Source organism: Sus scrofa, chromosome 15, assembly GCF_054392235.1.
Source record: "Sus scrofa isolate SSC_HxYL_T2T_F1_AM1 chromosome 15, Sscrofa_HxYL_maternal_Yorkshire_Landrace_v2.0, whole genome shotgun sequence".
NCBI lineage: Eukaryota > Metazoa > Chordata > Mammalia > Artiodactyla > Suidae > Sus > Sus scrofa.
Window position 1 is genome coordinate 80,336,187 of NC_139397.1, and position 15,255 is coordinate 80,351,441.

The 15,255-nt window shown below is 44.6% G+C and overlaps 2 protein-coding genes and 1 long non-coding RNA gene across 32 annotated transcripts in view; all 3 read left to right on the forward strand.

Annotated features, from left to right (window-relative positions):
* Positions 1 to 15,255, forward strand: part of LOC146395936 (uncharacterized) — a 1,175,949-nt gene that overhangs the window by 706,492 nt on the left and 454,202 nt on the right. The gene's annotated exons all lie outside the window — the stretch shown is intronic.
* The window catches only part of DAPL1 (death associated protein like 1), a 933,549-nt gene that overhangs the window by 290,416 nt on the left and 627,878 nt on the right, over positions 1 to 15,255 (forward strand). The gene's annotated exons all lie outside the window — the stretch shown is intronic.
* Positions 1 to 15,255, forward strand: part of TANC1 (tetratricopeptide repeat, ankyrin repeat and coiled-coil containing 1) — a 246,037-nt gene that overhangs the window by 166,541 nt on the left and 64,241 nt on the right. For 26 of the 30 annotated variants that reach the window (XM_085001112.1, XM_021074760.2, XM_085001105.1 and 23 more), the window contains one exon: positions 10,822 to 11,085. The exons of 3 other annotated variants lie outside the window; for them this stretch is intronic. In XM_085001112.1, coding sequence (XP_084857238.1) covers positions 10,822 to 11,085 — 264 coding nt within the window. Of the gene's footprint in view, positions 1 to 2,101; positions 2,441 to 10,821; positions 11,086 to 15,255 lie in introns of those variants that run through there. One more of the 30 variants, XM_021074769.2, reaches the window with a different exon arrangement.

The following is a 15,255-nucleotide window of genomic DNA, read 5'->3' on the forward strand; positions in this document are numbered from 1 at the left end:
ACAGAGATGCAAAGTGAGCAGATACTGTTGTTGGGAGCACCTCACACTTGTTCAACGCAGGGTTGCCACAGACCTTCAGTTTGGGAAAAAAAAAGAAAGTAATTTCTGTGAAGCATAATAAAATGTCATATGCTTATATGTGTATTCATTAAAATCTGGGTGGAAACCAATCTGATTTAAGAAAGAAAACATCACTGAAAAGAGTGGGCTTCTTGATTTAAAAATATTGTTTAATATTTGTTTCTGTCCATATCGTGATCTGTATTGGGTGTGTCTGTTAATTTCAAAGAAACAGGCTATTTCTCTATTTAGGAAGAAAGAGAATGGATATGAGATGAGGAGAAACAAACAAAACTCAGCTTTCCTGTCCAAATTTAGAACAAGAGTAAATCCTTCCTATCCATCACTGATAGATGTAGCCAGGAGAAGATTTCCAGGTAGCAATTAAAAAAATTCTGGCAGAGAGAAGCCATTAAAAGTCAACCATCCCTTGCATTTCCTTTCTCTGCCATCTGCTCTTACCTGCTGACATTTATAATCTCCAAATTACTTGTGTGGTGTGCCGGATGCGTTCCCTTTTGAAAGCTGGTGTTAGGACAACCCCATGAAGGGCGGGGAGGGGATGTGAGTGGGTGCTGGCCACACCTCACCCCACCACCTCTCCAGCTGGGTGTGTCTCGACTGAGCAGGTATGTCCTCCACCTGCCCTGCTCCCCAACACCTGAGCCACTGCATTCCACCAGACCAGGAAGCTTTCAGGATGATTAAGTGCTCAGAATTTGAAAAGGGTAAAGCAAGAACTCAGGCTTCTCCTACTGGCTTTCCCCTTTCTCTGTGGGACAGGGACGGAGCTTACGTTTGCTCTCCTCCTGCTCACTTTGAAGCTCGGAGGCAGATAAAAGTATAAGCATGGGAGTACCTTTGCTGAAGCATTGCTCCTGCAAAAGTGGCTTGCAGTGAAATGTAGGACATTTGATTAGTATCCTACTGGTGCTTGGTAGAGTTTGATAATATTTGTTTTTCTGCCCGGTTATTTAGGACATTAAAAAAAAGTTGCCGTGGGCCAACTTTTATTTTCCAGGGTCTCTCTTCTCTGCTTCCTGGGCTTGTAAAATGAAAGTGATTCCAGAGGTAGATTTAGACCTTTTATTTCCTGGACTTTATGTCCCAAGGGAGATGATCAGGTGCAGAGAAAGGCACACAGAGGAATTAATTTTACTTTATTTTCATTTTTAACTTGTTGTAAATCCTGCCCTTTTGATTTTATGCTAATTCTGCTTTGTTGCCACCTGTATTGCCCTGCTTGCTGCTAAATTGAAATGCTTTGAAATTGATTTGGTAATAACTATTTAGAGTGTTTCAAATCTGTGTTAATATTCATTTTGCTACATTGCCTGCAATTTAAAAAATCATCCTTAATTATAGCAGCTTTTTTTTTAATCTCTTGGGTGAAGGAGGAAAATTTGCCTTTACATATATAATTTGGTAACGTACTTAATGTGGGAGAAAAGTCCTTGGTGATGATGCAAGAAAGCAAAGCGCCTGCTATACTTGTATTCAGACCATGGTTGGATTCTTGAGGCTGTTCTGTGAAGCATTTATTGCCACCAGCTGTATACCAGGAGCACATTTGTTCAGTACTGGGACAATAAAGAATGGTTTCCTGCCCTTGGAGACTTTGGTGAGTTGTCAATTGCTGAAAAAGCTTTAAAACATGGCAGTGATTGGCATCTCTGATGGCAGGAGTATGCTGTAGGTACATAATAATACCAACCACTAATAGTGCCTCGTGCTCTTTTCTGGAAGAGTCTGGAATCTTGTGGAGTCATTGGACTAAGAAGTTGCAGTGTCTAGGCCTCCAGTGTACCAGTTATGTGAAGCTTTACCAGTACACCGTGTTGTGTTCTGTTGCTAGAAAACTTCCCGTTGTGTAAGTTTGCAGGCTGTTCTCTGGAGGCTGCTACCTGCCCTGTCAGACTGAGTCTGGGCAGCATGGCCCAGTGAGACTGAAGTTGGGCAGTGTGGGGATGTGTGGGCGAGGCGAGGCTGAGGTTTGGGTGCTGTGGATTGTCCTCCCCTCCCCCACCGCCCTGCCCCAGCTGCCCCTTCAGGTGTGACCACATGGCTGTGGCTCAGGTCCCTGGCCTCGCTGCATGTCATAGCAGAGCAAGCCTTGCGCAATGCAGTGAGCACTGAGCTGGAGATTTAGGACAGAACTCTGTCACAAGCCGAAGCACAGAGCCCTTGTGCACAGCCAGAAGGAGCAGGGCACCCTGGCGGTTACACAGGGCTGGCCAGAGGAGCCTCGAGCTGCTGTCCATTCGAAGTGGCAGGAGGAGAAGCCAAAAAGCTCGCTGGAACCGGAAGTAACTGAGGCCGCCCACCCTGTGTCCTGCCTTGAGTGCCTTTGCTGGAGCCGCTCCTCACTGGGCTGAGGGAGGTGAGAGCAGACATCCAGGCGGGCCAGCGTCAGACTTGGTTCCCTGTGGTTTGTTCGGGTGTGGGTGGCGCCGAGGAAGAAATACAGTCTGGCATCTTTGGTTGGATAGCTTCATGCAGGCTGGTTCTTTCCCTTTGTCGCCCAGGGAGATCTAGAGTGTGGCATGACAGCGCCAGGAGAGGACTAGGTGGTAGGGATGCGGCTCCCTCGAACTTGCTTTGATCTCCCCGCAATCTTGGTAGATGAGTCTTTGCTTTCAGAAATTGTTGGTGATCTTTAGGCGGTCAGGTCAAAGGAGGCCGTGTCTGCAATAGTTGGAGTTTCCTTTTTTATTCATGTCTTCCCTTCTCTCACTTTCCTAAGCAACCGCTCTGTTTCTTGTTTGATCTTTAAATCACTGGGCCAGTGTTTTAACTTTTAAACTCTTCCTGTCAACCATTAAACTGGATTTAGACATTGAAAGCTGTTTGGTTTTTTTGGTGCTACTTTATTTTTCTTCAGTGGTATGGGGAGGAAAGCATTGCTGAGTACTCACGATATACAAGGCACTCTACCTGTGCCCTTCTGTCAGCTTCCTCTGCCCTGCACTAGCTCCCTCGGTCTTTGCCTACACACAACAAGGATTTGGAGGTGCAGGCCAAGCAGCATAGAGTGGCGCTGGGATAGAGCCAGCGGGCTTCGTCACACAAGGATGGAGGCAGGCAGTCTGGTGGGAGATTGTTCCGGCTGGGAGGTGCTGCAGCACCGCCAGGATAGACCCAGTGGTCTTGCTGCACAGGGATGGAGAAAGGCCGTCTCTCCAGGGAGGAGAGATCAGCTCAGGACAGGAACGGATCTGGGTCAAAGGGAATTTCCCCTCAAGCCGACCCCACAGTGTAACAGCTCTGACCTGGGCCCTTTTAATGAGCAGTTCCAGTCTGTCGCCCTGAGCAAAAAAAAGAAAAAAAAAAAAAAAGTGATCTTGCTGGTTGCCTCGGAGGTCGAAATCAAGGGTCAGGTAGCAGTGTACAGCAAGCTTTATTTATGCCCTCAGTGAGAGTGGGCCTTCCTGGGGTAGGGACTGGCCCCAGCTGCAACTGGGTCTTTCTTTAATATCTCTATACCTTGGACCTGTTTGGGGACCCCTATTCTCTTACCCCACACCCACCAATTTCCTGTCCTAATCCCCCTGCACCATGCGTGGGTAAGCGCTGAGTGTTATTTTGATCTCTGTATGGGGAGGGCACGTTTTGTTTTCTTCTTCTTTTTTTTTTTTTTTTTTTTTTAGGGCTGTACCCTTGGCATACGGAGGTGCCCAGGCTAGGGATCGAATTGGAGCTGTGGCTGCCGGCCGACACCACAGCCATAGCAATGCCAGATCTGAGCCATGTCTGCGACATACACCACTGCTCAAGGCAACGCCAGATCCTTAACCCACTGAGAGCAAGGCCAGGGATTGAACCTGCATCCTCATGGATGCTAGTCACATCATTTCCGCAGCCACAACAGGAACTCGGAGGGAGGGTGGGGGCATTTTGATCCTCTGATTGGTTCTGGGCAAAGATTCCTTATTTGCATGGGAAAAAGTTTATAGGGAGATGCTCCAAAGAGCATTCCTCTGGTTCTTTTGTGTGTCATTGTTTGAACACAGGCCTCCTCTTTTTGGTAGCGATAAATGGCCTGTTTTGAATCACCCAGGTCCCTATCCTATCCTGCTTAATGCTTCTACCTGACCTTCTCCACAACCCAGGGAGAGACAAAGGACTCTCTTCTTAGAGCCCTGGCTTTGAAAATGAAGGAAGCAAGACAGTCTCTGGAGTGCTGGAAGAAAATTTCCCTATCTAGGTGTTTAAAAATACTTTCAAAATGTAGGTTTTATGTATGTTTATGTTATAATAAATTAGAGGAATCTATATAGATAAGTTATAAATGCGTGTGTTGGGATGACTGCTCAAACTTTTCTAATGGTACATACGTCATGCTCATTTTCTAGTAGTATGAGCATCATTCTGGAGCAGAGTGAGGCTTTGCATGTTATGGGGCTTTCTTGCCCATAAGGCTGTTCGGAGTGCAGAGTAAGACATGAAGTGGGTTCATTTAGAACAGGGCCCATGTGTAATAAGCACTGTTATAATATTCATGTTAGCCACTGTGCTTGTTCTTAATTCCTAGGGATATTTATATATATATTTAGTCTTCCCCTACTGGATTGAAATGCTCATAGACACTTAGTAAAATGAGATTTTTCTTTTTCAGGGAAGATATGAGTTGGGGAAAGGAAATAAGAAGAGTGAGAGGAGTTCTTGTTGTGTGGCTCAGTGGTTAAGAACCCAACACAGTGTCCATGAGGATGCAGGTTCCATCCCTGGCCTCTCTTAGTGAGTTAAGGATCTGGTGTGGCTGCAGGCTGCAGCATAGGTTGTAGATGCACCTTAGACCTAGTGTGGCTGTGGTGTAGGCAGGCAGCTGCAGCTCTAATTCCACTCAGTTGGGAACGTCCATATACTGCAGGTGTGGCTGTAAAAATAATAGTAGTAAAATAAATTTAAAAAAAAGAAGATAGAGGAGTTCCCGTCGTGGCGCAGTGGTTAACGAATCCGACTAGGAACCATGAGGTTGCGGGTTCGATCCCTGCCCTTGCTCAGTGGGTTAACGATCCGGCGTTGCCGTGAGCTGTGGTGTAGGTTGCAGACGCGGCTCGGATCCCGCGTTGCTGTGGCTCTGGCGTAGGCCGGTGGCTACAGCTCCAATTCGACCCCTAGCCTGGGAACCTCCATATGCCGCGGAAGCGGCCCAAGAAATAGCAACAATAACAACAACAACAAAAGACAAAAGACCAAAAAAAAAAAAAAAAAGATAGAAAAGATGAAATCAGGAGTCAGATTCATAAGATTTTATTAATTTTGCTTATAAGTAGGCAGAAGATTTTACTTTTGAGATTCCTAGTAGCCATTATAAAAAGAGAAACACAAACGCACAAGATGATGTTTGTAAAGACAAAAATATGCCCATTCCTAGGACTGGGCCCAGAGGGACATACCCCCTTGTGGTCCTCAAAAGAGGAGAATCCAAAGTTTGAACCCAAGCCCCCTGCACTCTTCTCTTGTCTTTTCCGCAGCTCAGAGAGAATTTGGCTCTGTCTATGTATATGTTGGATATCAGTGACCCTTAATTCTTAAACACTCTGGACTAGTGCTATGGTCAGTTGAATTTGCTTGATGTTTTTTTAAATCTACAACTTGTTTTAGAGCCCACCAAACTATTTACTGGGCCCTGGGCTTTGTGTGTGTGTGTTGTTTTAATTCTAAGTGAGTGTGCAACATATGAAAGACCTTCAGTAGGCAAAGAGGGGATGAGGGAAAGTTGGGAGGGAGAAGGGATCTGTTTATTGCAGTGCCTTATATAGCAAAACATTTAATGATGGAGAGGCTCCCTCTCTCTGCTTTCCCCATCTCCCAGTCCACTGTGACTCCCTCCTGGCTGCTGTGAGCCCATGATAGGCCTCTTTCCACTAGCCCAGGGACTGCTGTTTTTATTTTTTTTACTTTTTCAGCTGTACCTGCAGCATAGGGAAGTTCCCTGGCCAGTTCACAGCTGTGGCAATGCTGGATCCTTAACCCATTGCTCTGGGCCAGGGATCGAACCTTCAGCACCAAAGAGACAATGCCAGATCGTTAACCCACTGCGCCACTCCCAGAGGCTGCTATTTTTAATGAGGCAGACTTCATGAACTGCAAAATACATTTTAGCTACTGTTACATACAGAACGCTTTTCATGTGTTGAGTACTGTGCAAGGCAAAGGGAGTTTTTTTTTTTTTTTTTTTTTTTTTAATTTTCCCACTGTACAGCAAGGGGGTCAGGTCATCCTTAGATGTATACATTGCAGTTACAGTTTTTTCCCCCACCCTTTCTTCTGTTGCGACATGAGTATCTAGACATAGTTCTCAATGCTATTCAGCAGGATCTCCTTATAAATCTATTCTAGGTTGTGTCTGATAAGCCCAAGCTCCCGATCCCTCCCACTCCCTCCCCCTCCCATCAGGCAACCACAAGTCTCTTCTCCAAGTCCATGATTTTCTTTTCTGAGGAGATGTTCATTTGTGCTGGATATTAGATTCCAGTTATAAGTGATATCATATGGTATTTGTCTTTGTCTTTCTGGCTCATTTCACTCAGTATGAGATTCTCTAGTTCCATCCATGTTGCTGCAAATGGCATTATGTCATCCTTTTTTATGGCTGAGTAGTATTCCATTGTGTATATATACCACATCTTCCGAATCCAATCATCTGTCGATGGACATTTGGATTGTTTCCATGTCCTGGCTATTGTGAATAGTGCTGCAATGAACATGCGGGTGCATGTGTCTCTTTTAAGGAGAGCTTTGTCCGGATAGATGCCCAAGAGTGGGATTGTGGGGTCATATGGAAGTTCTATGTATAGATTTCTAAGGTATCTCCAAACTGTTCTCCATAGTGGCTGTACCCAAAGGGAGTTTTAATACACACTGTGTGTGCAGTCAAAAAGGCCTGATATTAGATATACTCCCAATTGCATGTGTGTGTGTGTGTGTGCCTGAGATCAGCTTCTCCCAGGTGTGTTTCCATTTCAATAAGGCGGGGTTGATGGGTCTCAGCCTTTCCACCTCTTCTCACATGTTGTGGTGATCATGCATATGTCCTAATACAGTTTGAAAGTACTTTGGAAGTGGTACAGCCCTATACACTGGTAGGTCTGGTTAAATGTGCTGTTACTACAGAGGAAGATGAGCCACTGTCCCTGGCTAAAAGGAGTTTTCAAATTACATGGATAATCAGAAGTAGCACCTGTGAATCAATGAGCAGTACCAAACCTGATTTAATACTAACTTGGGAGCCACAGCCTAACCTCAAAGCTTGATAAAACTTAAGGCCTAGTAAGTGACTCAATTTACAGAATCCTGCATATTGGCAAAATGGTTGAGACCCAGTCTGAGTGATAATGGCAAGTCTTAACTGACAAGCTAAGACATCTATGCTGGTTGCAAGAATAAGATGTTAGAATGTTTGAGTTGTTAGGGAACTTGCAGTATTATCTAGTCTCTGGAAAATGTCAAATGGCACTTATTTTTTAGAGCTTCAAAAAAAACCACCACCAGCAACAAATCATCATAGTTGGGATATTGCCCTAGGGAGAGAGAGAGAATGTGTGTGAGTATGTTAACTTGAAAAGTGACTGGGTTGACTTAATTAGGCGTTTATTTCTGTTAGCATGGAAGAAAATAAGTTTTTTTCAGTTCCCATTGTGGCTCAGCAGGTTAAGAACCCAACGTAGCATCCATGAAGAGGCAGGTTCAATTCTTAGCCTTGCTCAGTGGGTTAAGGATCCGGCGTTGCAGAGACTTGTGTTGTAGGCTGCAGATATGGCTTGGATCTGGTATTGCTGTGGCTGTGGTGTAGACTGGCCACTGCCCCTCCAATTTGACCCCTAGCCTGGGAAACTCCATATGCCACAGGTGCAGCCATAGAAAAAGAAAAAAAGGAGGGAGGAAAGAAAGAGAAAGAAAAAGAAAAAAAGAGAAAAGAGAAAAAGAGGAAGGAAGAAAAGGAGGGGAGGAAGGAAAGGTATTTTTGAGAAACCTGTCATTTGTTGTAAGAACTGCTTTCCCTTTCTCGGAGACTGTGGAGCTGCCCCATTTGGTGTACTTCTTAGGTCCTGTAGGATAACTAGAGCCTTTCTTTATCCTTCCTCTTTGGATCTGCTTCATGGCTTAATTGTGCCTAACTGAGATGAAAGTTCGCTGCCGGGGCATCCAGTGGGAGGCTGGGTCTGGTATTGGATCCCTGGGAGGTATGTTGTGAAGCAGGGCAGTCTTAGCAGAGTGTCTCTGTAGGAGGGGCTGTGGCTTCAGAGCTTCTCCCCTGCCCGCCTCTTGGGGTCCTGGCCCATGTGAACGGTGGATCGAGTCTCTGGGCTGAACTTCATGAGGGCAGTGGGAGAGTCTTTGACATACAAACATATTATAGACTCATAATATCCTCCCTTTGCAGTGGCAGCACTATCTGCGACTTCTCCTCCTAACTCCCGTTCCTGCAGCTGGGGCCTTCCTCCCCTACCCGCCTTCCTTCTGCTCGCCACCAGGGCCTGAAGGATGTGCCTCTTTAGGGCCTGGGCGCGTGTAGCTGTGCCAGCAGAATTCAACCTCAGCCTGCCCCTGCCATCCACCAACCCTGACCAGGCTGTCCCTACTCAGCTACATCTTGGTCCTAAAAGCCCTGTTTCCTGTGGTGTCACTTGTAACAGGAAGTGTTACAGTCCCTATTCCCACAGCTTGAGGTCTGAGTTAGGATCAGATGCTTAGGGGTTTGATTCGGAAATGCACAGCACTCAGGGAGAGCAAATGAGGAAAAAACATTACTTTCTTTTTCACCTTAAGAATATGTGCCCCCAAATGAAACAACCACAACATAAAAACCGGACCAGTCACACCCAGACCCAGAACTGTTTCTGTAACTTAGATGTCGGGATGACCTGGGATCCTAAGTAATTACATTTCTGCAGGAAAAGCATTCTCAGTCCTGAGCACTGGACTTGTAAGTGAAAGTTTATAACACAATCACAGCTTATTAACAAGGTTCTCATTAGTGACTAATTACCATTAATAACCAATAATCTCAATAACAGAGTATTCCTCCAAAGCCCTCAGCATAGTTCCTGATGTGTAGTAACCTTCAGTAAATATAAGCTGCTGCTATTACCACCACCAGTATTTTTGGATGAAAAGAGTCATATTTAATATGTGAATGGTCCATTTAAATGCACATGCAATGAAGGCTGTGACTGATTCCAAATAGATGGAGAGATTCATAGTAATACTCCTGATAGAATACTTGGAAATGCTGAGAGTAAGGTGTGACGGTGCCAGTCTGAAATCAACTTCCAACACTTTGGTTAGAGACATAAAGCTAACAATGCTGAACCAGTATCAGTGAGATTAAATGCAGTGTCTCTGAAGTTTGTTCATTTGCTTATTCATTGAGCAAGTAAACATTTACTGAGCACTGAGCATGGACCGAGTGCTGTACTATTCAGAGAAGGAAGGGATCAGCTCGAGGAGGCTTTGGCATAGGGAGAATTTTTAAATAGGGAGGCGAGCAGTGGGTGAAAGTCCAGGCTGGAGCTGCAGGAGCAACAGTTTTAGAAATTGTGACATGATGCCCTACGGTCATGGTCACATGAAAGCATGAAATTGTTTTGTCTTTACTTCTAAACCTTAAAGAACATTGTAAAAATAAATAAAACAAAACCCTTTCAGATCCTTTGATCCTAGATAACACACTCTGTTGGAGCTACTTCACCAGCCTGCTGATAAAGTGTGTTTCACTGGGGTCTGCTGATAAAGCAGCTTAATCCAGGCGCCCGGGTCTTAAATACATTCTGACCCTCTCATTTAGGTCTTGCAGTTAAGGGCCTCGGCTGGTGGGGGTCCAAATAGAGATCAGAGGACATGGCTTCTCTTCTCATGGACACAAGCCAGCAGTGGGTCTGTGGTGACCGTGCCTGCAAGGGGCTCACAAGTGGCTCAGTGTCTTTGACTTAGAACTGGCTGTAGATTTGTAGAGTGAATACTGCTCCTTTCCTTCATCATATTACTCCTCTTTTGTCAAGATGTTTTCCCATCCTGGTTTTCCTAGGAGAGGCTAACTTTTAATTCTGCAGTCAAGCACCCCTTCCCATGCTTGTTGTTTCCCCTGTACTGGTTCCATAGAGGTTTCCACTCTAAGCTGCTCAAGGATAAAGTCAAGTCAGCCTCTCTGGATGGTCTTGAACAGATGTTATAAGGTTTAATTCTGAGGATCCAATTTCTGCTTGACTTTATACAGATTTTTTAAAATTTATTTGCTTGTATAGATTTTTCTCCTGTATTTTTTCTGCATTAACCATTGTGCTACCCTACCCCCTCCCTCCATGCACAATGTTGTTAATTTGGGGAAAATATTTAAAGGTTCAAAGCAATTTAATGAGATAGGAATTCTTTTGTAAGCTATTTGTCTTTGTTAAAAGAGAGGATATGTCATTTCCAAATTACATAGATTTACTGTTAGCTCTCAGATACTTTAAGACAGCTTTTTAATTATCTTCTTATCAGAGGTTTTTTTCCCTCCCCTTGTAGAATGATTTAGCAGTTTATTTCCCCTGAGAAGCAACATTCTTCTAATTTACCAAAATACATTGTATGAAGCATACTTTGATAAAAATCTGTGCAGAGCAGAAAACTTTCCATTGATCACGGGAAGGGCAGTGTGTGTGTGGTGTGTGTGTGTGTGTGTGTGTGTGTGTGTGTGTGTGTGTGTGTGTGTTAACTCTCAACAGCTCCGGCTATTCCTGGCCTCCTTCAAAATATTTTGGTCTCTCATTTCAGCCACAATTACAAGTTCATCCGAAAATGATGACCGGAGTGGCTCCAGTTTGGAATGGAATAAGGACGGAAGCCTAAGGTTAGGGGTACAAAAGGGAGTGCTGCATGATCGCAGGGCAGATAATTGCTCCCCAGTGGCAGAAGAGGAGCTCCCCGGGCCAGCGGAGAGCGTGCTGCCCAAAGCCGAAGCCTCAGTTGGAGATGGTCCGGTCCCTTATTCTCAGAGCTCCAGCTCGCTAATAATGCCACGGCCCAACTCAGTTGCAGGTAAGGCCACTCCTCTCCCTGGAAAGGTGATCTCATGGGGGTGGTGAGGTGTCTCCAGCTCACTCCCTGCATTTGGAAATCTAGTCCAGACACCAGGCAGCCTTATGATCTTGACCATGGGTCAGGCACTTACCCTTTGTAGGCCTCAGTTTACCCATCTGTAAAAAAGCTAAGCTGCACTTTGTGGTCTTGAAGTGATCCTTCTCCTCTGGAATTCCTTCACTCTAATATTTAGACTGTATGGCTCTTTGTGTTTGAGAGAGAAAAGTACCCTTGTACTTATTTTTGTTATTATCAGCCTGAGTAAATCCAGGATTTATTATTACAGCTTGGTAAATGGAAATTGTTTAGAATGAGTTTGTTAATATCAGCTCAAAGGATTTCTAAGCCAACTTTCAAACTTATTTTTTTATAATTGAGGCCCATCCTACAGATGAGAGGTCTGATTTCCGTAGCATTCAGTTATAAGGGAGCTCACAGTTAAAACACATCAGCAGTTGAAAGGAGAGCTATCAATCAGGGAAACGAAAATAGGCAAGACAGATGCACCTTAGCAAGAAAGGGGCAGCAGGAACTGAGAAAGGAGTGCAAAAGTGGTGGCTGGTGCTGGTTGACTGGTCCGTGGGTGGTCATGAGGCAAGGAGAGCAGTTTGCAGTGGGTAGGGAAGGGAATTCTGCATCCAAGCTGTTGCACCTGCTTTAAGGTCCTGAGTTTCTAAATGCAGTGACTTTGGATTGAATTTATAAAAGGAACTCATTTCCATCATTCTTTGTTATCAGTGCAGTGCTTAAAATTTCTCTTCTGCTAGCACGTGGACCCTGGATCTCTCTTCCTACATCAAAGGATTTCTCTGTGATTTTATACTGCTCCTTTGAGATGTGCCAGGCCACTCTGGTTGTTGTTGGGTGTGTTTTATAGTGAAACACTGAAGCAGCTGATAAATAAATGGCCCTAATGGAAAAGTTCTGAGACACAACTCTTAATTCACTTTCAAAGGAAGTCAAATGGCCTTGTTCCAGAAGAGGGATTTGGCATGTCTGCCGGTGGGAAGTATTGAGAGCTTTATGCGCATTGAGTGATGGTTCTTCCAATGGCTTTTGTGACCTCCCACCACAAATTCCTCTATCTGTGGCATAATATGTTAGACCTAAAGCATTTTAGACCATTTTTACCTGGATATGATGAGTGATTCATTTGTATTATCCTGGGATGTCATAGCTTTATTGACATCAGCAAAATAGCAAACTTGTATTCAGTTTAATGAAGCTATTTTAAAATTAGGAAACACATTAATAAATTAATGTAACAGTGTTAAAAGGATCCCATTTTGGGTTATGTTTTCTGCTTGATGTTCTTTTATATGGTCTCCTGCCACGTGAAATGACAGTGGGTGTGAGCTGAGCATTTCCAGGAGACCGAAGTGATTATAGAGCAGGGCTTTCTGATTTCTGCTGTGCTCATTCATTAGCATCTTCAGATGCACTTGAACTAGACCTCCTGCGGAATTGGGAAGGTTTTACCTCTGGGGTGGAGCCATGACTGCCTAGCCTAATGGGCTTGCTGATTTCTCCTGTGTTTCGTATTTTATAAACTAAAAGCATATTTTGGAAGAAAATAGTCAAGTGCCTTATATCCTAGTATCTACTAACAAGCTGGAGGTCTAGTAGATTCTTCATTGCCTACCCTCTTGCCCCTAAAGCTGAACCTCAGATAGGAGAGAATGGTAGGATTCTTCTAGTATTGAAGAGATTAAAAGACTGGATTATAGGCCCCGTATGCAGCACTGTCTAGAGATTAGAAAGCAGGCTCCTATAAACAGGCAACACTTGGCATTCAGAAGATTAAAGTAACAAGGGATGGACAATATACTAAAATCTCCCAGAAGCGTTTGCATGTCAGGAGCCCTGTAAACACAGAGAAATTGCCATTTGGTAGGAAAGGTGTTTTGGTACCTGAGAGCAGAGTAAGGATCAGCAAGTGGAGGAAGGGTGGTGGCAGCTTCTGCAAGAGACATGGTTCCCCTGAGGGTTGAGAAGATGGAAACAAGTTCCTAAGACTGTGTACTTATTCCTATCCCTGAGCATGTTACAGAGAACTGGAGTTGTCTCTTAACTGTTAGCTGTCTCGTACAGTGAAATTTTTTTTTTTTTTTTTTTTTTTTTTGTCCAAGATGATACAAATAAGTTGGCTAGGTTTGGTAATTGTTTTGTCATACAGAGATTTTCTTTGCAGAAGCATTTGTTGAAGTGCAATTAGAAAGCTGCAATCAGATTATTACCATATGTGCCACATCAAAATGTATGACATGGACACCTTATTCCTTTATTAAAAAGCAGAATGAGAAGCCTTTAAAATGATGTCTTGGATAATCCAGAAGTTAGATAATCTGGCATTACTGTTTTGGACTACCTCTTTTTTTTTTTTTGTCTTTGAAATTCTTTCTTTTTTACTTTTTAGGGCTGCACCAGCGGCATGTGGAGGTTCCCAGGCTAGGGGTCCAGTCAGAGCTACAGCCGCCTAGCCTACACCACAGGCACAGCAACATCAGATCAGAGCTGCTGCATCTGTGACCTACACCACAGCTCACGGCAATGCCGGATCCTTAACCCGCTGAGTGAGGCCAAGGATCAAACCCTCAACCTCGTGATATTCCTAGTTAGATTCGTTTCTGCTGCTCTACAACAGGAACTCCTGAAATACTTTCTAAGTGAATCACAGAACACTGTTTAGTTTCCAGGAAACCAACAAACAAAATTGCCAGCCAGTTTTCCTGGAACTTTTAACTGGTAATTGCCCTGGACTTAATGGCATTTACCTTTGATAGGTTAGTCCGTGGTGTTTGAACACGTTTCCCTTTGCTCAGCTTAGAAAAGTCTCTCTGCTGCTTCTCATCCGCGTACTCCTCAAAAACTCTCTTTCCTGCAGCATTTTAAAATATGCTTCTCACCCAGATGCTACACAATGTGTGTGTGCAATGTATATAGTTAAATTAATTGTAGAAGTATTAGCATTAGGTTTATTGAAGCATAAACTTACTGCTTTACCTCTCATTTTTTTCTGGGCCCTAATAATGGTTAGGCTTTTATTGTTAAATACCAGAAGTGGCCTGTCATGTCCAAGAATCTGTAGGCGGTGTGGGAGAAGACAGCATGTGGGCCTCATCACCTGCTCTGCTGGGTGGGGGTCACCTGGGTGCAGCGCTAGGCAGTTGCAGCACCACTGCTGCTCCCCTTTGGTCACTCTCAGTGGCTGTGCAACACCTTAGAAAGCACAGAGGGAGCCAGCAGCTAGTGGCTTGCTGCCCTGCTGAGCAGCAGTCTGGTCCATTTCAGCACAGCTTACTCATGTTTAAAGTTGTCAGAGCTGGGAAGTCACTACGGCCTCTCTGTTGCATACATACCTCAGAGCTGAAGCTGTGAAGACTGACATTCTGAAAACTGGCACTTGAAACCTCACCATCTCTCCTACCTCAATGTCAAACTAGGGCTTTTTTGCAATCCTTTCTTTGGAATACTTTGCTTCTGTCACAAAACTATGAGTTGAATGTTATGTTTTAAGGGGTCAGGGTAGGGAGGCAAACGTGCTGTCCAGGGCCAAAGTGGTGGGTCAGACATCTGTGGCTGTCCAGCTCTGAACTAGACTGGCTTATGGGTTCTAAGTGGAGCTACCCTTTCTACCTTGACCTCCAACATGGGGGTGTGTTCAGCACAGTGAAGGGTGCTGAGGAGAGAGGCATTTGCAGAGGCCTGAGTCCGAGTACCAGGTCCCAGGCAGAAGCCTAGAAATAGGTTCCATGCTATATTATCTTAGGGAGCCAGGGTGATGGGTGTGGCCCTGTGGCCCTCTGGAAGTTTCACATGCCCTGGTTGTATAAGACCAGGAGAGAAGCTAGAAGTTGCCATTGGATTCCCATATAGTAAGCCCGTTGAAAGTCCTACATAAGGAGTTAGCTGAATCTTTGGTTGTGGATTATTGATGTAAATGTGTACAGGAGGTGGAAACAGGCTGTGGCTGTGCACCAAAGGGATACAGAAGCATCAGTGAATGCTATTGTGATGTTTCCCTGTGGTTGGGAAAGCTGAGTAGGGCACATGGTTGTCTGCCCTTTGGAGACTCCAACAGGATGGGACACATCATCACAGACCAGGCCATGGAGCTACTCAGCTCCA